At 45.2% G+C, this 23270-nt stretch overlaps 1 protein-coding gene across 4 annotated transcripts in view; it reads right to left on the bottom strand.

The window, feature by feature from the left end:
• Positions 1-23270, bottom strand: part of kdm3b (lysine (K)-specific demethylase 3B) — a 40619-nt gene that overhangs the window by 6383 nt on the left and 10966 nt on the right. The window contains exons 2-22 of one of the 4 annotated variants that reach the window (XM_080773594.1): positions 22180-22338; positions 20382-20495; positions 19652-19757; positions 16697-16821; positions 16179-16238; positions 15375-16088; positions 10819-11974; positions 9624-9837; positions 8688-8902; positions 7996-8148; positions 6740-6847; positions 6160-6287; positions 5662-6019; positions 4995-5248; positions 3805-4080; positions 2881-3052; positions 2662-2752; positions 2272-2402; positions 2042-2161; positions 1730-1753; positions 166-189 (exon numbers count right to left, since the gene is read on the bottom strand). In XM_080773594.1, coding sequence (XP_080629720.1) covers positions 166-189; positions 1730-1753; positions 2042-2161; positions 2272-2402; positions 2662-2752; positions 2881-3052; positions 3805-4080; positions 4995-5248; positions 5662-6019; positions 6160-6287; positions 6740-6847; positions 7996-8148; positions 8688-8902; positions 9624-9837; positions 10819-11974; positions 15375-16088; positions 16179-16238; positions 16697-16821; positions 19652-19757; positions 20382-20495; positions 22180-22338 — 4702 coding nt within the window. Of the gene's footprint in view, positions 1-165; positions 190-1729; positions 1754-2041; positions 2162-2271; positions 2403-2661; positions 2753-2880; positions 3053-3804; positions 4081-4994; positions 5249-5661; positions 6020-6159; positions 6288-6739; positions 6848-7995; positions 8149-8687; positions 8903-9623; positions 9838-10818; positions 11975-15374; positions 16089-16178; positions 16239-16353; positions 16377-16696; positions 16822-19651; positions 19758-20381; positions 20496-22179; positions 22339-23270 lie in introns of those variants that run through there. The other 3 variants (XM_080773595.1, XM_080773596.1, XM_080773597.1) reach the window with 3 other exon arrangements.

Raw genomic sequence — 23270 nt, 5'->3', positions numbered from 1 at the left:
TAGAGTCACCTTTATAACTGTAAAACATGGATGAAATGGTGTGCTCTAAACACACCCTACAGACTACAACGGGATGGGGGGGGTTGGTGGGGGGCGGCGGAGAAAGGGGGAGTTAGTGGAAGAAGGGCATGCTACAGCGTTGATGCAATGGAAGAGTCTACAGACCTTTGCGTCCAGCGACACCTGCCTCTGTGAAGGAGAAATTCGGCCACAATCAAAAAATAGTGAGACCCACTGTCAGGTCTTTTCAGAGCTCTGATGGACGCCATTCTTCCATTTTTCTAAAAAGATATTTGTATTGGTAAACCATTTAATAATATGGGTCATGTTTTTTTTACTATTGTGGACATAATTATGTTGTTGTAACCTGTGGTCGCTATAAATTGATGTCATGTTGTACTATGCAACTATGGGACGCTGACGAAGGCTTGACAGCCGAAACACGTTGGTTGTTTTTTTTTAATGCCCTTTGCCGAGATGCCATTTAAATAAAGGCTTTTTATACCCGACTGCAACAGAGTGCCTTGGACCTCCATTATCGAACCCTCGCCAACGAGCACTCGTTTACAGTTTTTATAACCACACTGACCACGGCAACGCTTCTTCCTGTTTGTATTAAACTTTATTAATCGAGATTAGGGCTGGGCGATATGCCGCTATATATCGTCTGTACGATAGAAAAGGTCTATCGTTTTATATGAAGCTCTATCGTTTATATCGCCGTGTCACAAAACACGCGTTGCGGCAGTGCAGCATTCCCAGGTACGCTGCCAATACATAAACATGGATGGAGACGATAGCGGACAGGATTCAGAGCGGAGCAACGCCAACCCGGCCTGTCATTGTTATGGATTCAGGTTTCATGCCAAAATGTATACCGCGTTGGCACTGGTTGGCACTGGGCAGCAGCAACATTGTCACTGCGTTGGCACTGGGCGTTGGCACTGGGCAGCAGCAACATGGTCAAGCCTTGCGATACAGGCTTGTGACAGCCTACAGATGCTGCCGATTACCAATGCAACGTAAGGATATATATTCCATAATACTCAATGCCGTGAGGCCCATTCTGATCAGCAATTTTGAATCTGCCGATAACGATATTTCACTAGCCGATATTTATATTTTTATAGAACACTTATGCCATATCACAATATCCGAAATCACAGACAATATCCAGTCTAAGATCACCGATATAATATTGATATTATATAACTTTGTCCCCGTTTTTCACAGGTCTTTGAAAAATATACTAGTATATAAACTTATTTCTTCACATCTGGAAAATCAGAAAATCCTTTATGAACACCAATACGAGAACCAGAACCGTTTGGTTTATTTACTTTATACTGCGGCTTGATTTACCCACATTTAACATATTGTCTGGGACAGCATGTATGCCTCATACCTCCATTTAACATATTGTCTGGGACAGCATGTATGCCTCATACCTCCAGTCTTTATCTACACCAGAAGAAGTTTGTTACAAGGGCGACTTTTTCAAACCGACTCTGCTCCACTTTTCAAAAAGCAAAATTTACTTCCCGTTTTCCAGATCAATCAATTTGCATTTTTTTAACAAGCTTAAAAATACCCCCGACTCCATTCCCAAGCCTTTTAGTAAATACTGTCAAACTAATTCTCAAATACAACACTAGAAAGGCTACACATCTTTATTTAAATAAAACAAATGTATATATACAGCATTGATGCAATGGAAGAGTCTACATACCTTTGCGGTCAGCAACACCGTCCTCTGTGAATGAGAAATTCGGCCACAATCAAAATAGTGAGACCCACTGTGAGGTATTTTCAGGGCTCTGATTAAAGCCCGAAAGACTTAGGACAGGACCGGTCAACGTCCAGCAGAGTTGCATCCATCCATTCATTATTAATCTTAGCAATTAAACACTTCGTTTTATACGTTGTCAAACTAACAGCGTGCAAAAATAGCTGACATACAAGCTGTCACAACGCAGGCTTACAGCGATATTCACAGTTTTTGAAATCTCTTGAAATTCTGTGTGCGTCACAGTCCACTCACCATGCTCATCAGCTCCGTCTCCATGAGGGATACCGACGTAGACCATAACGTTGACGGCGTCAGACACATCCAGGTGGAGGTTGGTGGTGCCAACCTTCCTGTCTTCTGTGGAGGCCAGCCCTGAGGTAAGAGAGGTAAACACACAAAAAGATGAGGAGCAATACAGAGAAAAAATGTAATGCAAATATTCTTTATGAGAAGAGTGAATGTGGGTCAGTCTTCTCTCTCACCATAAGCGTTGTACATCTTAGGTCCCAGGTCGGGACGCACAAAGAAGTTGGGCAGCCGCGCGGCCAGGTTGAGACGGCCATCTCTCTTTGTGTACTCGGGCAAGGGGAGGTTGTCCATCAGATCTTCAAACCTGGGGCGAGAGAACATCAGGCGCTGAGCATTTGAGTTGCGGCTAAATACTAAACAATAGTCTGACATCAGCCTGACAGAATGGACTTAGTTCTAAGTTCTCAAACATTTTAACGCTCTGGTGGTCCCTGGACCCGACTTTGATAGCCACTGATCTTGTGGGACAGTGTTCAGTGGTGGGGATAGTTTAAGGCCGTTTGCTGGGAAGTCCAAACAACAACAACAATTGAACCATAAATCACTACACTGTCATCTCTCACCGTGTGGGCATCATATCTCTGAAGTCTTCTCCGGGTGGCCAATCCTTCAGTTTCAACACCATGGGCTGTTCATCAGCACCCTTCAGACGCTCTGCAGGGGCACACAAACACAGACCCGTCAGTCAGTCAGTTAGCAGCATGTATGTATGTATGGGCTGTAACAGAAACCAGCCGGAGTGAATTAAAACAGCAGAACGTGAAAAGGAAATGGATACTCACTGGAGATGATCTCGAATCCGTCGAAGAAGTCCCTGACCTTGACGTCGGCGACGATGGAACAGTTTCTACAGTTGACCAGATCTACGTCCTGGTCTCCAAACTCCAGGCTGAACGCTGCAGGGTTCCACAGGTGGGCTTTCAGACGCTTATGTATGCCTGACACCAACACGGGCTGCGGGCAAACAACACCAGAGAATTAAACGTATGTATGCCTGACACAAACACAGGCAAACACCAGAGAATTAAACGTATGTATGCCCGACACCAACACGGGCTACAGGCAAACACCAGAGAATTAAACGTATGTATGCCTGACACCAACACGGGCTACAAACACCAGAGAATTAAACAGCAAAGTCCAACGTCAAATGCCCTCGTTCTACCCTTGTCTCCTACACCTAATGCTTGATCTGTACTTAGTTGCCAAGAATAGGATATCTACAAGCTCACATAGACCCGTCACACAATTATTACATAATAGTCTAATCGCAATGATTTGAGAAAATCGCAATTATTCTTGCATAATCGTCGATGGATTCCATGTTGAAAAAAATGGCCACACATTTTCAAGACATTTTCACTATTTTTTAAATGTATCAAACGTGTCAGTGATTTCAAGTTTCAGATTTAAGTTATTCGTCATATCTGCCCCGTGCTATTTGGGATTACGAAGGCTAAAAGGAAAACTGAGAAACTAATTGGAACGTTTCAACGCAAAAAACACAAATCGCTAATTATTAGTGTGAGAATTAATCAACTAATATGTGTAATCTTGACAGCCCTAAGCTCACGTGTTTAAATAATGTTGATAGATACTGATTTAATTGTAACCCATTAACCCGTCCTCATTCTACTGTAACCCCCTAATCTAATGCCGACAACTTTGGCTTGCCGTTCTTTCTGTGTGACGCCGATCTCCCTTACCTGCCCCTGTTTCCAACACTCTCTGAAGATCTTCCAGTTGTTGGCGTTGCCCGGATCCTGAAGGCAGAGCAGCCGCCCGTCACAGAGCCAGGTGTGGGAGGTGTGAGGGTCCAGCACGCTGAGCCCCATCACGCCGTCCCTCCGGGGGCCCAACACGCCCAGCTCGCCGCCCTCGGAGCCCCCGGGACCCCGCCGGCCCTCCGCCTTCTTGGTCTCCACCACCGAGGCGATGATGTGGTCCAGGAAGTTGGGCAGGCTGCCCTTCAGTTTGTCACCCTGACAGGACAAACGGCAAACATTTCCGTCAATGAGGACTTAATAAAAAGGAGAAAATAAAACCCCAAGGTGATTGTGTTCCAGAATTCCTTAAGTATCTGTCAAAGTGTTGTCGAATGTTAAATATATACATACAATAGATATTTCCACCCGGCAACTCATTACTAGGGCCATTACATTTACATCCAAATAGTCTTCTATGAGCCGTCCTGACACATTTCTCCCTGTCCCCTTTCCCCAAAAGGACTACAATGGAAATAAGCCTGCCGGCTTTCTTGTGTCTTAGGTGTTAAATCAAAGTAGTCTGAGAATTGGTAAAATGTGCTAAATATTGAAGAAACTGTTTGGTTTATGATTCAATATTTAATTCCACACTGTGGTGGTGAATGCATGTAATGTTGCTTTTTGACTCATCAAGAGTAGAGGTGGTAGATGGTGTTGTCATGGCTAAGTCACTGATATGTTGTCATTGCAGAGTCACCGATATGCCCTCTCCTGTTTACTTCCCGTAACTAGACATAACAACAGTCAGACACACCATTTGTCAGACACCCTCCTCGAACCCTCGAACCTCACAGGAAGACACGGAAGATTTTTAACCCATTTAGACCCGAGTTAAAAACATTCACTTTGAAATAATATTCAAAGATTTGCGCCAGATTTGTACGATTTTTCAAAAATAGCTCGTAGCACGCAACTCGGTGGGGCGCTACGAGCTTGTAGGTTTGGGCCACATTTTCACGATAAAAAAAAAAATAGCAGATCTACAAGCTCATATTCTTTAAATATATAAAATTAAAATAGCTTGTCACGTTAGGACGATAAGCTACTGATTTTCAGGCTTTGAGAAATTTAGAAACAGGGTTTAGATATCCATCCCTAGTCACAATGTATTTTTTGTTAGGTATGCTTACCCCTCCTGAGGAGAACACCGAAGGGAAAGGTACCCCGCTGTCTCCAGGGCCCTGCGTGAGTCTGCCAGGACCGGAGTTGAGCAGGTCCCGGAGACTGGAGCCTTCAGGCTTAGGCTGGGCTGCGTTGGGCCCGAGTAACAAGCTGTTGAAGAGCTTGGGGCTGGAAGCAGAAGGCTTGGACAGGGCGCTGAGCGAGTCCAAGCCAAAGGGTGGCCGAGAGTCTCTGCCCATCATGGAGCGCAGAGACCCGGTTTCTGGTAGGAAAAGGGGTTAAGAATTAGAGTGAAACTCAAAACTATTAGCAATAATTAGATTATTATATTTAATCTATTGTTGCGAACGCAGTGATTGCAAACGCAGTGAGCACTTACTATGAGACCTAGCAGATCATGTCTGTGTGTGTGTGTGTGTGTGTCCTTTGTTCCCACTGCCCATATATGGAGCTGAGTGATTTGTGAATCACTCAGCTCCATATATGGGCACAAAAGGGGCCAGGTCCACATATACAGTAACAGCAGGACTTGTTATACAGTACATTACATTCGAAAGCAGCATCTTCATATCGACACGCTCACTTTCTATTTTTGTGATTTTTAAAAATGTTTTTCCTTCGAAAAACATCTTCTAGGGACAGATGACCTGGACCCGGAGGTTCTAAAGGAAGTACCTTTAGTGTCATCCTTGGCTTTTTGCGTTGCCAGGTCTGCCAGCCAGTGCAGGGCCGTGCCGCCGCCCTCTCCTCCCGTAGAGGAGCGAGCGTCCTTGGCGGAGGTCTGAGTGAGGTTAGCGCTGGGAGCGCCGGTGGTGGTGCTACACGTCGGCGAGGCACCGCTGTTCCCCACCGCCGCCAACGCCACCGCCTCCCCGGCGGCCGCGCCCCCTCCTCCCCCCCCTCCTCCTCCTCCTCCTCCTCCGTCCGACGCCGTGGCTTCCGTTTTAACCGCCGGCGTTATCGTCGTCGTCTCTGCCTCTAGTTTGATGGAAGGGCTGGAGGCAGCCGCGGAACTGTTACTCCCTGTAGACTGCTGGTAATCAGATGGCATTGGGTTATTGATAGAGAAGACATCAGATCAGTGCCACTGCACTGATCAACCACTGCAATAGAGTAGTGTGACAGTCAAATGCATTTCATTAAACGGGTAATGATAGCACAGCTTTGCAATACCTGTGAAATCCCATTGGGGGCGCTGGGGCGCGCTAGAGGCTTGGTCTGTCGACTGGTGCAGGGACAGTTGGCCTTAATGCCCCATTTGCCCCTGGCTGAATGGACCATGTCCCCGATGTTGTAGAGAGCTGAACAGAGAGGGAGGGCGGGAGGGGGCACTTTCATTCAATACAACAGGAAGGACACAGACTACAAAAAAACCTAAACATCAAGCTTATAACTTATAACCCATCGCACTTGGGTGCCAGAAAGAACAGACCCACCAGCTGACAATAGAGGGTATGCGCATGCTTAAAGTGAATGGCACATCGAGTGGCAAAGCAACATGCAAAGTGAGTTTAACATTGTTTAATGTTGTTTAATGCAATCAGATAGGACTTTTTCTGTGTGGATGTATGGGGCTGTCAAGGCCAGAAAGTCGTTTTTTGCCACTCAGTAAGGCGTTCCTGCATAACTTCCTGGTTTGATGATGATGTCACACGGATACCCTCTATACGTTGCATTTGTTCTTTTCGGCACGCAGTATGAATTAGGCATGTGGAAGAAGGACACGTGCGTGCGCGTGTTTTAGAGATCTTACCTGCTCCTGGTATGATCTGTGTGGGCATGAGGTTCTGTGGTTCATGAGGTTGACCTTTGGCACACTTCAGCCAAGAGAAGCACTCGTCCTCGGGAACCTCGTCTACATCTGAGGGTAATAAAATACATTACAGCACAGACTGGAACCTCGTCTACATCTGAGGGTAATAAAATAACACATTACAGCACAGACTGGAACCTCGTCTACATCTGAGGGTAATAAAATAACACATTACAGCACAGACTGGAACCTCGTCTACATCTGAGGGTAATAAAATAACACATTACAGCACAGACTGGAATCTCGTCTACATCTGAGGGGTAATAAAATAACACATTACAGCACAGACTGGAACCTCGTCTACATCTGAGGGGTAATAAAATAACACATTACAGCACAGACTGGAACCTCGTCTACATCTGAGGGTAATAAAATAACACATTACAGTAAAATAACACATTACAGCACAATACTGGAACCTCGTCTACATCTGAGGGGTAATAAAATAACACATTACAGTAAAATAACACATTACAGCACAATACTGGAACCTCGTCTACATCTGAGGGTAATAAAATAACACATTACAGCACAGACTGGAACCTCGTCTACATCTGAGGGGTAATAAAATAACACATTACAGTAAAATAACACATTACAGCACAGATTGGAACCTCGTCTACATCTGAGGGGGAATAAAATAACACATTATTGCACATACTAGACGTTTCAAATCGAGATACAAAAAATAAAAAATCGCTCATGTGAAGTGAGGGGCGCTCTAATCATCATGCCGTAACATGTCCATTTGTTCAGACACTGATGTGAAATTGTCCATTCATTGTCAATGGGAATGTAGTCTTTGTGTAGGACAAAACACAAAAATACAGAGTTGCTCAGACACATATGACATAAATTCTCCATTCATTGTCAATGGGAATCTAATGTTTGTGTAGGACAAATAAAAACACTAGGCCGATTTGCTCAGATACATATGAGGTAAATTGGCCATTCCTTGTCAATGGGAATTTAATGTTTGCATAGGACAAAACACAAAAATACAGAGTTGCTCAGACACATATGACATAAATTCTCCATTCATTGTCAATGGTAATTTAATGTTTGTGTAGGACAAAAGTCTACACTAATAGCTGAATATAGGAGGGGTAGCGCCCCTCAAAAACATGTATAGACCAATATGACACTATAGTGTATATATTGTAAATGACGCCAAAGCGTCTCCAGTTAAGCCTCACCTTCCCGGGGTCTGTTCCGGCGGAGTCGATAGCAGTCCAGACAAACTCCGAAGCCACACTTGCGACACACCCAGTGGATGTTGAACAGGGTGGTCTCGCACACGTCACACATCTCCCTGATGCCCCGCACCGCCCGCTTCCACGCCACTTTCTCTGCACGAAGACAACGAACACACCTTATTACAGAGTAGACGGTACAGAGTAGGGGGTGCAACGGGCGCCAGACTGTATGACGGAAGCATTTAAACATTGCTAGAGAGGCAACAGCTGGCCACACAAGACTATATCGGCTCCAACAATGGAGCCAATCCCGGAAGAAGAGTGTACTTCCGGGTGCTTTATGCGCTGGTGAGCAACTCTCATTGAAATGAATAGGTGGGGTGGCAGGGCCGTCCATTCTCTAGATATGTTATAACTCTATGGGTGAAAGGCTTAATGGAACTAAAAAGAGACACAGTGCAGCTGCCTTTGCTAGCTTTGCACAAGGACTTGATTTAACCATTTGGGCATTATGAGCGAACATTTTTGAATCAATTTAAAAATGTGAGATCAAGAGCTTGTAGAGTTCAGCTATTTCAGAATAAAAACACATTTCAAGGTGTTTTTAAAGATGTTTTGCTATAATGACATGCTCAAATAGGGACGCCATGGTTAAATGTGGTTAATTAAGTGTGGTTGCTGTCGTTACTCACGGTGAGGCTCCACCATCATCATGGCTTCCTTCTCAGACATGACCAGCTGGCAGAACTGATCGCCCACGTTGGCCAGGATGTACTTGGAGGTGTCCAGGTCCAGGCCCTCCTGGATGGCCGGGGCGGGGAGCCACAGCGCCATGGACAGAGAGTCGCTCTGCTGCGGACTCAGGAAGCCCTCCACGCGCAGAATACCTTTACGAGTGAACGCCAGCCTGGACAGCGAAGACAGCGGTTACATTAATTACTAGCAAGTTACAGTTTCCTTTCTAGTATTACTGAATTACTTTGGCTCAAGGTCGATGGAATGGTAAGAACTCAATGAAGACGAGATGAGAGTCTCTTGACTGGGCATCTTTAAAAAATATATATTTTTGTATCCCACGATTTTGCAACCCATTTTTTCACCCAATTATCTAATGTACTCGCTACACTTCCTCTGCCAACTTGAGGAGGCCAGCGGACTGACCTCATGCTTCCTTCTATGCATGAGGAGTCCGAGCTGCTTCTTTTCACCCGACAGGTGGACAATCCACCTTTCAGCAGGCCCAAGGGAAAGGAAATGATCACTTCACCCTTAAAAAGGTGATCACCCGACCCCCCCCCCCTTCCTTTTTCCAACTCTTACAGCATTTTATTTTTTCCTGTGGTGATATTGATTTGTGTAGTTCTTTTTTCCTGTGATATTTATTTTTGTAGTTCTTCTTGTGATGATATTGAATTTCGTGTGTTATTCTACTCTATGTCATGTCTATGAATTGATTGCATACTAGGGCCTAAATGGAAAAAAAGACCACAAAGATGTTTTTTTGTTGCCAACCCCTTTGGACAAAGTGTTTGACTGTACTCTGTTTCGTTTGCCGTTTTCACATTTCCGTCTGATAAACTATTCAAATCAAATTCAACCAATCGGTACGCCGGTGTCCAGGTACATACTTGCGGAAGTGGAAGAAGCGACAGGCCACGTTAGGGTCGTCGTCATCGTCAGTGTCGTCTTCGTTCCGGTATTTGCGGTAGCGCTCCAGACGGCATTCCCGGCACTTGTGCAGGTGAGGAGCGACGTTGATGCAGGATCCGTCCTGGAGGAACGACTCCCCCGACTGCTTCAGACGGCGGACCCTCGCCATGTCTTTTAACACTGACTGACCCACTGGAGAAAAAACACACAACACATTGAAGACTGCTTCAGACGACGGACCCTCGCCATGTCTTTTAACACTGACTGACCCACTGGAAGAAAACACACAACACATTGAAGACTGCTTCAGACGACGGACCCTCGCCATGTCTTTTAACACTGACTGACCCACTGGAAGAAAACACACAACACATTGAAGACTGCTTCAGACGACGGACCCTAGCCATGTCTTTTAACACTGACTGACCACTGGAAAAAAGAGAAAATGTATGTTTCTGTCGAGCTTTTGTGAACGACCCGCGCCCCATTCCAGCATTTATAATGTGGAACACCCCATTTTGACCTGAGATCAGATTAAAAGAATGTCTTCTATATCCTGACAGTTTTCTGAAAAAGCTGTGTTTCTATGTCAGTCGTTCTTCGAATTTTCAAAAAAAGCAGACCTACAAGCTCGTAGCTATGAGCTTGTAGATCTGCTATTTTTCAATAGCTAAAGCATAACATAATGCTAACACCAAAAGGGGTTCCCGCCCAGAATGGGAAAATACAGTACCACAACCAGTATAGAGCGCCACAGTCCCTCCCCCTTTCAGAAAAAGAGTGGCCCAGGAAATGAAACCCCAATGCATTCTCCCATCAGCACATCTTATATAATTTATTTAAAGATGGTTACGCCGCGGACAAACTCGGATCGTGACAAATCATGACAATGAACACAATGTTTTGGGCCGATCAAATAATTTATAAGACGAAAAACAAAACAAATAGTGTTGTCTCCTGACTTTCTTTTCTTCTTTCTAATGATTTGATCGGCCCAAAACATTGTGTTCATTGTCATGATTTGTCACGATCCGAGTTGGCTTTGTCCGCGGCGTAACCGTCTTTAAATAAATTATATAAGAAGTGCCGATGGGAGAATGCATTTCCTGGGCCACTCGTTTTTCTGAAAGGGGGAGGGACTGCGGTGCTCTATACAGTATTGGCAAGCCTTACCTTTGAAGGGTTTGTTGCGTGGACGGCCCTTTACGGCCGCAGAGATCTTGGGTTTCTGAAGCGCGGCAGGGTCCTTGGCGAGGCCCGGTGTCCCTCCTGGACCCTGGCCCGTGCCCTCTTCGTTGTCACTCAGGTCCGAGAGGTCGCTGTTTGTGCTGGAGTCGGAGTCACGCTTGGACGCCTGGCCCCGTTCCTGGTTCTGGTCGAAGGACACGGGTGCCTCTTCAATCCCGCCTGCACTTCCAAACACGGCGGAGGTGGAGGTGGGCCTCTGCTCCTCTTCATCCTCCTCGGTCTTAATTCCGTCACCCTGTGACCTCTGAGAGAAAACGGGGCCCGGAGAAGAGGAGGAACTAGTGGAAGTCGCTGCTGCCGAGAGAGCAGCAAAGGGAAGGGAAGAAAGCATACCTTTGGGTGGCTCTGCCATAGTAAACAGGTTCGGCTTACTGTCCAGATTCTCTGCCTCGGACCCAGAAAGGCCAGCGAAGGACGTGTGTGGTGTCGTGTCTCCGTACGTCAGGAAAGGGTTAGCGGGCTCTTTGGAGCCCTGCAGGAACAGGTTCTGGTGGCTGTCTGCAGTCTTGGAACAATTACTGCCACTCCTTTTAGCGGAACCTTGGGCTGTGGCTGCGTGAGCCGCCACGCCACCACCCATGTTCAGACCGGTACCTCTCATCGCTCCGGGACCACTCAGGCCGGCGAATGACGACGTTTTGTCCTCTCCTCCAAAGGGCTTGTTGAGCACTCCGTTTCCGGTCGGATGGGCCTCGGGCGCCGACCCAAAGAGCCCCGCCGACGTCGGGGCCATGGCGGACATCTTCCCATCGTTGGGAGGAGCAGGCTTGATCAGACTCGGAGGTGCTTTACTCAGGCTCTCTGACACGGCCGTGAAGTAGTTAGTGTCCTTGGATTGCGACTGAGCGGAACCTGGAGTCTGGTTGGAGCCGGGGCTCTGGGTCATGCACTGTAAAAACAAGTTCTGGTCTTGCTGTGTTTTTTGGGAGCCATTCTTGGCCCCTCCGAAGCCGAAGCCGAAGGGCCTGGAGGAGTCCTTGGTGGCGGCCGAGGCGCCGTTCACCTGGGAGCTGACTTCTCCAAATACAGGAGCGGCTCCGGGCAGCGTCTGGGGCGCGCCGAAACTGGAGTTCTTGGAGCCCTGCAGCACAAAACAATGAAACCTCATATTATAGCATCAGTTACATGTCTGGCCTGGGGGGGGTCCTCAGCAAAACACTTTACCATCTATCATCACACTAATTTAACTCACTCGACAATCCCACTATAATATTATCTCCACACCTGCTCTTATGCATACCTGCCAACCAACTGGGGGGGTGACGTGACATGCAGTAAAGGTAGAGGCGTTCATCGCCAGGTACCTGGCGATGCGATTACACATCGTTTCCGAGGGTCACGATGCGATTAATCCCGATTAATCCCGATTAATTGGGCTACGTTACGATTCGATTAATCCCGATTGATCCCGATTAATCACTCACTGTTAATCACTCAGTCACTGTGTGACAAATAAACAAAGTGCTTTCTAATGATTATGAATATATATATTCTTTCACAGTGCACGTTTTTAACTCAAATCTTTGCTTCTGGGGGGGTCCATAGAAGAAAATATTTTCAGATGGGTGTCTGTGGCCAAATACAGAACAGTAATAAGCAGTTTTCTTTAAAAAAAAAAAGAATGAGTTTGTACAAGCATACAATAAATATATATTAATAATGACATAAGATGTCATGTCATAGAAATACATGGGCAGGATTTCGGTTGAGGTCAGCAGCACTCTGTCAAATTGCCTTTATTCTTTGTTAGGACAAAAAAGGTGCTTTTCTTTGTTTCCTTATTCAGGGATTTCATTTTCAGTTACTGAAGTGTCATTAAGGAAGCTTTGGGGTAGTTATTGAGACTATTATGTTGCACCTTTCTTTTTGTTTGCACACATTAAGGAGCATTTGGTTTAAAGTATTTTACAAGTGTATGGCAACATTTTGGATTCTATGATGTTGAGGGGACACGGGAACTCGATACAACTCACAACGTGTACAAGACCATATTGCCCACTGACATCCAGAGATGCAGTCAAGACAACCATCCCGATCCCGAACACACGGACAGCTGCCCATGCACTCAGAAAAGGCGACTAGAATTACGAAGTCCATCGGCACTTTTATTGCAAAGGATTTACGTTCACATTCGGTCGTGGGGAGCGACGGATTCCGGGCCATGTAGCACTTTGGAGCCACACTACATCGTCCCATCTCGTCCACATTTCACAGGCGGTCGATGGTGTGATTTTTATCGAGTTCTCGTGTCCCCTCAACCTCATACAATCCAAAATGTTCCCTTTCTGTCATCTTTTTTCTCTTCCCCTCCGCGTTGTTGAAAGCTAAAGCGTGTGCGAGCGCTGTGTGCGTCACTCTAAACGGTCCGGTACGACGACGCAGCGCAGTCGCAGATTAGTTCCGCCCTTTTGCTCCGGTAAAAAAAATACATTAAATAATCGATGTTTGACATTTGTGCATCGATGAATTATCGCCCATGATGGCATCGCGATTAATTGACTAATCGATTTTTTCCCCCACCACTAAGTAAAGGCCGTCGGGATCGGGAGTCGAACCCGCGGCACACTGACAGACCTGGACTACCAGCCAAGGTGCCTGGACCGCTGAGCCACGGCCCAGGCACCAACTATGCAATTCTTAAGTAACCGATTAAATATTTATTCGTGAATTAGCACTTACACTAGCCTCAACAACCTTACAGCCTATGCAACGGCTAAACGTAGGTAATTTAGATAGCATTTTATGTAGACATAACACTTCATAGTGTTTACTCATAGTTTAATTGTACAGTTATTCTGCTGTTAGACGGATGTTAGGCTCTCAGATCTTATGATCCTTGATGACTATTTATATACGTGTATTTGATGTATTACCATGTGTTCTTCTTGCTTACTGTAAGCCGCTCTGTATTAAGAGCATCTGCTAAATGCCTAAATTATGAAATTGTCTTTACTTGCATCATAAAGTTGAAGTAGCCGAATATACATTATTAACCTGCGGTATATATACATTTGAGGATATATATATTTACATAAAATTTACATTTAAATTATATGGAGGCCTTTCAACTCGCTCTGAGCCATTAAAAAAAACAGTAGGCACAAAATACTAATACAGGACCAGTTCAGCATACAGGTACTGTATAGCCTGGCTTTAGCCAGACTGATAACGTGGATTCTCTCTGGCTTCCTCCCCGCCGATATCAGTCTGGACTTCGTCCCACAGGCAGCTTGAAAAGTGGGCTTAACCCATTCTGGGCTGGCCGGGAACCCCTTTTGGTGTTTCAAGCATTATGTTACACTTTAGCTATTGAAAAATAGCAGATCTACAAGCTCATAGCGCGGCACCGAGTGCCACAGGTTTAAGTGGTTCCCTTGACAGACAGATTCATCTAGCCAATCAACAACAACAAATAACTGACGCCACAGTGGTCAGGTCTGTTTAGTTACTTTCTACTTTCTATGTGAGCGAGCTATATCCGATAAATGCCGGAGTCTATATCTGACATAACCACTTAAAAACAACTGTTTTTATTGTTTCTGTGGAAATTAAACCTGTTGCCTTGAGGGAACTTGAGGCCAGCCATTGTTTTGAAAGTAACACAGCATGTATGTTACGTCACCATACACACATGGACCGACCAAGAGGCTGCTTACGCAGTCAGTGAGTCACTGATTTCTCCAGCTTCCTGCTATGGGCCGACGTTCAGACTCATAGCGGGGAGGAGGAGGCGTCAGTGAATCCACGCTGTGTGTCTGGCCAAAGACAGCCTGCTCCTTGTCAATATGAATTAAGAGTAGACTGTCACGTTAGTTCTCGCTTTGCCTCTCAAATCACCACCGTTGAATGTTCTTTTCATGCACGTTGCAGGGCAAACATCTTTCCATTTTCGGGACGTCTCCAAAATGTCTAACGGTTCCATAACTAGTTTGTCGTCGTCTTGCATGTCATGCACTGGCATTGATTGAGGAACCTGGTCGAGACCGACAGACGGGGGTGGGGAGGTCGAGTTGTTCACAGATGTGCTGTGCTAGCGTTGATTCTGAACAGAACATAGACGGTATGAAGGTTTGAGTCCTTACAATGCGTTAAGTAGGCTACTTACAATGCGTTAAATATTCAACCAGCAGCATTGAGCCATAGCAGAGGGAGAGCAGCTTGAGAGGGCTACGTAATAAAATAATAAATATAAATTTCTTGAGGCATGGGTCCGGATATATACTAAATCATGTCCACAACATTATATGGATTTTCTTGGAAGAGCATCTTATAACAAGGCTTTATACACTAACAGTACACACAACTATTTGGTGGACCTTGACAGGAAAGTGAGAAGAACTCCGACCTACTATAAAGACATGCATTGTAGTATGGTTGAGAGACATTGTAGTATGGTTGAGAGACATTGTAGTATGGTTGAGAGACATTGTAGTATGGTTGAGAGACATTGTAGTATGGTTGAGAGACATTGCATGGCTCACCTCAGCTGGGTTCCCCCAAGTCGACGCTTTGGGGCTGATTCCCTGCGGGGCTGAAAGTGCCACACTGGGACCACCGCCGTGAGAGGACGAGGAGATGGTCACGGGCCCCGGGGACACGAGAGCAGCGGTTTTAGGGTACGACGACTGGGACGGCTCCTCTCGGTCCGACTGGGGAGCCGGGGGCTTGGAGCCGGGCGCTCCGGGGAACAGGCACGGCATCGGGCCCAGCGAGGGGAAAGACGCGTTGGAGAAGGGAGAGGGTGCCGGCTTCAGGGGAGGAGGGGTGGGGGTGTGATGCGTGGTGGAGTCCGCCGGCCCTTGCGTGGGCAGTGCGCGCCCGTTTTCCTTGATGTAGGCGTGGTGGCGAGGAAGAGGAGGAGGAGGAGGAACGTTCGATTGGTCCATTTGGGGCGACGTGGTGGTGCTGGGGCTGCTGGACACCGCGTCGGGAGAGGTGCCGTTTTTGGTGGCGTTGCTGTTGTTGTTGGTTCGTGCTCCTCCCGCGCCGGCGTCTCCCCCCCACATGGCCACGCCCTCCACTAAAGACTTGGCGGCGTCGCCACAGCCCTGTCCGTCGGCCACGGCCTCGCCCGCCGCGCCTTTGAACCGCTTCATGTTCACGTCGTCCTCGCCCTCGGAGGCGGTCCGACGCCGCCGGACGCTGTCGCCCTTGGCCGCTTCGCCCTCCTTCCTGCGTCGGCCGTTCTTGCTCAGCTGAGGAGGAAAAAAGGAAAAGAAGTCCGGAGATGAAACAGCACCTAAATTACAACGTTCTACTTACGGTGTCCGTGCGTTAAGACTTACCTCATTCTCTGCCAGCATTACATGAATCACACGAGGATCCACCCTCTGATTCTCGTCTCCCTGTTAACAGAAAAGTGAGAACAATGCATAAGCCCTTTATGTTACATCCATCCATATCTATAAGCTAATTAAGCTACAACAGAATGTATTTATAGTTGATGTATTCATAGTCTACCTTGTCCATAGTGATCTCCATAATGTGTGTATTGTATTATAATGTATTCATAGTGTACATTGTCCATAGTGATCTCCATAATGTGTGTATTGTATTATAATGCATTCATAGTGTACATTGTCCATAGTGATCTCCATAATGTGTGTATTGTATTATAATGTATTCATAGTGTACAGTCCATAGTGATCTCCATAATGTGTGTATTGTATTATAATGTATTCATAGTGTACAGTCCATAGTGATCTCCATAATGTGTGTATTGTATTATAATGTATTCATAGTGTACATTGTCCATAGTGATCTCCATAATGTGTGTATTGTATTATAATGTATTATAGTGTACCTTGTCCATAGTGATCTCCATAATGTGTGAGACGGGGTCGTGTTGGGACACCAGTCCAAGGGCCCACTCCTCCAACTCTTCTGGCTGATACACCCGAACCCTGCTGCCCTGGATGGTGTGGGAACCTGAGGGAAGGACGACATGCAATCATTAGATATTAACCCATTCTGACCCGAGATCAGATTCTAAAAATGTCTTCTACGTCCTGACAGTTTTCTGAAAAAGCTATGTTTCCATGTCAGTCGTTCTTCGATTTAAAAAAAAAAAGCTGACCTACAACCCCCACCTTCACTTAACGTGGCCCTCAGAATAATTTCGGAATACTGATATGTTATTGATTTCAGCCGTTTACAATTCCAAACATGCCCCGCTTTAATTACTTAGTCTAAATTAGTAGTTTGCTGAGTAGTATATTACAAAATAATGTTATTGTCTTTTTCATGTCCAATATATTTGTATTTAGTAAAAATGACTTTTCAGGATTTCAATTCAAATATAGCAAAAATAGCCGATATACAAGTTCAAAACGCGTCGCGACGTGACGCGTTTTGAACTTATAGTATGGAAATATAATGGCCCTCTCCATCGTCAAAGTTGCCCACCCCTGGGTTAGACCTACAACCAATCAGAGCACACTGTCCCTCTACCACACAGGTGCCCCACTACCATGCGCCTGGACCGCTAGGCTGACCTTCGATTCCGTATTTGATGATCGATTCAAAATCGATTCCCACGTTTCGAACGTCGACGCTTCGAAACGTCAACGGGGGGGGGGGGGGGGGGGGTGCGATGCGTGCGATGCGAGCAGTGACTCTTTGGCTTAAACAACGATATAGCGGAGAGAAAGGCATGCTTGGATTGGTCTAATTTATTTTAAACAATAAGCAACAACTGTTGCAGGCTTGCAGCCTTCATGAAAGCAGTGACGCACAAATAATTAGGCTTAATAAAACATCCGACCGTAACAAGTCAACTGCCTGAAACAGGCATTACCTCTTAAAATTAAATAAAAATATATATAATCCAAACTCCTCTGTCAATTGTAAACGAACGGTAACATGAATGAACTTTTCAAGCCTGACACTTGTCAGAAATAAAATCAACCACGGTTGATTTGATTGATCATAAAGTTAATGTGACTGAGTGTGCGTATGGGAAAAAATATATAAACTTCACAGATTATAGATCACTTGGAATTATAACAATCTGAGTATTGCCTGAATAATGCCACTAGTGAAATCCCATTTTTTTATCGACATGTGATGCCGATGGAGAAATCCCACATAGTTAAATTTACCTCATAGTCATGCTGCATGCGCTGTTGGTCGATGAAGAATTATAATCCAAGGTTTGTCAATCATATTATGGTTTATGGTTGAAAGTAAACCATAATATTAAAGTAAACTCTAAGAAGAGATCTGCAGACTGCAGTGCAGAATGCATGCAGCTCCGCTTGCTAATTGAGTTGACATTTGCGCAACTTCACTGCATTAGCCTACAGTAATTAGTTATTTGCCAGCACCTGCTCCAATATAGGCCTAAATCAAACTTTATTTATATAGCACATTTAAAACAATAAAAGCTGACCAAAGTGCTGTAGGCCTACAGGCTGAAACAAGTGGAGCATCGCATCACCATCGGCGCACAAAAAAAAGCATAATTAAAAGACAAAACACAGGCAAATAGTATAGGCTACATAATTACAATAATACGATCAGGTGCAATTAAATGCCAAAGAGAAAAGGTGTTTTGGTCTGTAGGAGCAAAAAAAATCAATTCTTCGGTGCACTGAGCGCACTCACCATGTGAATCCAAGCAGCGCAATGGCTCATCGATAAAAGTTGAGATTTTATAGTGGCATTATTCAGGCAATAGTCAACAGATTGTTATAATTCCAAGTGATCTATAATCTGTGAAGTTTATATTTTCATTTTCGTGTAAGTAATGTTTTTATATGACTTATCAAACATGGTAGCCTATATTTAATGTCCACTGAACTGTGGTGCATGCGCTTGCCTTCCTTGTTAACACGGGGAAAGAGGAGGCGTTGCGAGGTGCTGCGAGGCGCAAGCATGGCTCGCGGACCAAATTGGGCCGTCTCGCGGACCAAAAGCGGCCGCTTTTTTTTTAATGACTATTCGATTCAAAATTAAAAAATCGATTCCCGTGCGTATCGATTGAACGTCGATTAATCGCTGGGTCAGCGCCAGAAATTCATAATGTTTTAATGCCATATTAAGCCAGTACGAGCACAAATGTCCCATTTACTGCTGCTATTGCGGCATCCATCTTTGTTGTGGAAAAAGGAACGAATATCTGCCAATGTACGGCAACATATTTGCATACTGGGCCCTGGTTGGATATAGCCTGGTTCCAGACAAATCTGGTTGGCCGGTCATCTGCCTGGGGCGAAGGCTGGCTACGGGAGGCTAGTAAAGACCAGAGCCTTAGATATAGACAGTTACGCAAACTGCGTTCACTTCATGGGGTCAGTCCAATGGTGGCTCTCCTACATAGACTTCTATTGAGAATGGGGACAAGTCCTGGACCGGAAGTAGGCAGAAATGCATTGGACCCAGGGCAACAGCCCAGCTTTAATGATCTTAAATCCCTTTGTTTTAGATTGTTTTGTAGTAATAGTACAACATAAACATTACAGAGACTTTAGTTCTTACTGTGCAATACTAAAAACAGTTGTCATGTCGCACACATGCTTAAAATAGCTCCGATTTGCGTCGCCCTCGTTGAAAACAATGTATTTCCAACTCCAGCTCGTCTCAGTTCAGGCTGCATGAACAGTGCTCGGTTTCTGCCCCCTCTATATGGTAACTCTTCCATTAGATGGCTCTGGTAAAGACGAACACAAAGAACCCAGCTCACCCTTCCTGAAGAGAATATCCTAACTCTTCTATTAGATGGCTCTGGTAAAGACGAACACAAAGACCTCCAGCTCACCCTTCCTGAAGATCTCCTGGAGATCAAAATCACTCCACCACTTGGAGATGGCGGCCTGGATAGTGGGCTGACCCGACAGCACCGAGTGCTTGATGTCTTTATCCATCTGCGCGCACGCACATACACACAAACACACACACACCACAGGGGAATTGAGGAAGAAATGATATGATTGCTTAATTCTATTAATTAAGAATTAATTCTATTCTGACCTGAGATCAGATGCTAAAAAGGTCTTCTACATCCTGACAGTTTTCAGAAAAAGCTATGTTTCTATGTCAGTCGTTCTTCGATTAAAAAAATATTAGCAGATCTACAAGCTCGTAGCGCGCCAACCTTTATAATTTCCGATCACATAATGATACTTTTATAACACATTGTGCTATTTGGTGGCTGTGAAGGCCTAGATGTCTTCACTGGGCCTAGTGGCCGTTGTTTGTGTTATAGCCTATGATGTTATGGTTTACTTTGTCCTTGAAGCAGTGTACAGTATAACTATGATTTCTGCTCTGTGCTCTTGGCAGACCTACAGAACCACTGACCTGAGCGGTGTAATGTTGTACATCTGCACATGATATCATGTTACGTAAAGCACCTGAGAATTATTGTCTCAACTCCTATAATATTGCCTCATCGATTATCGATTGATCCAGAATTCCACGACAGTACCGAGATGAAGAACATTGCAGCGGTGATGGATTTCATTAATAAATCAGTACAGTGTACACACCTCAAACCTCTGGACGGATTTGTTGTCGGGGAGGAATTCAAAAGACTTGTTTCCGAAGAACTCCACTGGAACCAGAGATCCCAACCCCACTCTGTCCACCAGGCAACGGAAGGCCTGATGAGGAAGACAAGGTTGAGGACATGAGGACATGCTATGACTCCTAGGTAAGACAAGGTGTGGTTACATCATGAGGACATGCTATGACTCCTATGTAAGGCCTGATGAGGAAGACAAAGTGTGGTTACATCATGAGGACATGCTATGACTCCTAGGTAAGGCCTGATGAGGAAGACAAAGTGTGGTTACATCATGAGGACATGCTATGTCTCCTAGGTAAGCAAGGGTGTCAAGCTGGCGGCCCAGAGGCAGCCTGCAAAAGGGGTTCACTGTGGCCTGTAGGATGTTTTTTGGGGTACCTGTCCTGTCCCTTATCAGATAGCCTACTTAACCCATTCAGGACGGGAACCTCTTTTGGTGTTTTTTTAGGATTGTGTTATACTTTAGCTATTGAAAAATAGCAGATCTACAAGCTCCCGAATCTGCTATTTTTGCTTCTGGGGAGGTCCCTGGAACAACATATTTTCAGATGGGGTCGGCAGCCAATTACATATATTTCTGGGGGTCCTTGACATGAAAATGTTTGACTGACATAGAAACATGGGTTTGTAGAATGGAGCTCAGGTCTATATGGGTTAAGAAAACAATAGAGGGTGGTTGACTGTAGGAGTGCGTTCAATTAATCGATACGGAAATAATCGTATCGGATCCCTGCCCGATAATTGTATTGTACCGTACCATGTCGATATGGCAGGAAATGCAGTGTGTGTGGCTTTATCATCAGCATCTGCCCGACAGTTACGATATACGATTAAATCTTTTGCATTTATCCATCAAAACATGAATTTATTTTATCAACCAAGTTTGTCAAATTGATTTGGAAACTTTGGAATCTACAATATATTTGTCAAAACATCGTCCATCAGTGGTCTAGGACTATGCATTGCAAGAGGAAAATGTTGTAGGACACGCAGTCATTATTCAAAATCGACGCGTATCGCGAGTCGCGACTCTACCCAAAACCACTGTACCCTCTTTGCATACAGTGCAATGTGGCTCACAGGAATCATTTACACCATGAACAAGTAGGCTACAGTCAATGGTTCCCAAACGTTTTCATGTCAAGGACCCCCAAATTGACATCGTTTAGCCCACGGACCCCCATTTGAAAGGACATGCCAGGGACACCTATAAGAGAAGATTTTTATGGCTCTAGCAGTGATTCTCAACCAGTTTTATTTCAAGGACCTCCAGTTTGACATGCATTAGTCTACCATTGCATTAGTCTACCAGTCTACCATTAGGTAATGGGTCCATTTGGTTCTATTTGCACACTCTCAGAGTTACGGACCCACAAGGGCCCATTTGGTTCCAAACTATCATTTAGCTGGGGACCCCCTGGAACTCCCTCATGTACCCCTGGTACATGAGGGATTTTTCATTTTTCATCAAAATCGTTAAAATAAAATCAGCCGATCGTGATCTCATGTAGGCGTGCCGGATTTCGCTATAACCCATTCTGGTCGGGAACCCCTTTTTGTGTTAGCATCATGTCATGCTTTAGCTATTGAAAAATAGCAGACCTACAAGCTCGTAGGTCTGCTATTTTTGAAAAATCAATGAACGACTGACATAGAAACATAGCTTTTTCAGAAAACTGTCAGGATGTAGAAGACATTTTTAGAATCTGATCTCAGGTCAGAATAGGATAAGCTCATTGTCATCTCATGCATGCACTCACCAGAGCAGGCCAGGCAGCCGGTGACGCTCCTGCAGCCGCAGCCCCGTCACTGCGAGTGGCCCATATGATGGAGTCTTCCACCAGCACGGCTCGCACCCTGGCGTCCCCATAGACCTGCACCCAGGACCGCTGAGACGTGTTCTCAATCTCCAGAAACACCTGCAAATTGAAGAAACGAAAAGGTGCACGAAATAAATTAGAATGACTGTGGGAACTGTGCAAACCAAGTAGAAATTAGAAGACAAGGCACAACCTTTGACCCAGATTAAAAGAAACGTGGTTGTCGCAGGTTGTGGGGCTTCTATATAGAGCACACCTCCAAAAGGGGCTTTCGTTTTAACCGTAGGAGAGGAACCCCAAATGAAAAATGTACCGTTTGTCATAAATTCCTTTTATCTCGATGGCTGCCTGCCCCCATGACTGACTGACAACCACAGGGCAACCGCACTTTTTTTCCTAAACTTCTCGGAATTGTCAACTTTGTATCACTTGCATAGACTCACTGATCAGCTGGTTGCCGCGATTGGCTGGCTGCTCTACCCATTTACTACCAAGTAAGCTATATTTGCTTTCACTTCATCTTAACCCATTTAGGCCTGACCTATTTATTTTAGTTTTCTGAAATAAATATTTTCAACGGTTTTTCAAAAATAGCTACCGTAAATTATAACAACTAGCCCTTACCCGTTGTGAGATATTTGCCCTTGTGGCCGTGGGGGGGTACTGCGCCCGGTGTGTTTTTAATTCACTACTAAATCTTGCATCCTTTGGTATTCTTCTCCTGATAAACTACACGGTTTGCACACATCTCACCATGCACAACGGCGACAGGTAGCCTGTCCACACATGGACCGCTACTTTGCATTCATATTCATGTCATATTGACAGTACAATACCCATTTTTGCATTTTTTAATCCACTAATAAATTCATTATAAATCATTAATGTGTCAAATTGGAAAAAGGGCTCCATTAAGACCTCCATATAATTATGGTCCATGCCTGTGTGAAAAGTGGGAGTGATTGGGCCAGCCAATGTTGAGATAAAGCGCTGTCAGGGACATTCAGACAGACAGACAGACATTCGCTGAA

The sequence above is a fragment of the Protomyctophum bolini genome (assembly GCF_963924005.1).
Source record: "Protomyctophum bolini genome assembly, chromosome: 10".
NCBI classification, from domain to species: Eukaryota; Metazoa; Chordata; class Actinopteri; order Myctophiformes; family Myctophidae; genus Protomyctophum; species Protomyctophum bolini.
The sequence above is the reverse complement of the archived record's forward strand: the minus strand, read 5'-3'. Positions and strand labels throughout refer to the sequence as shown.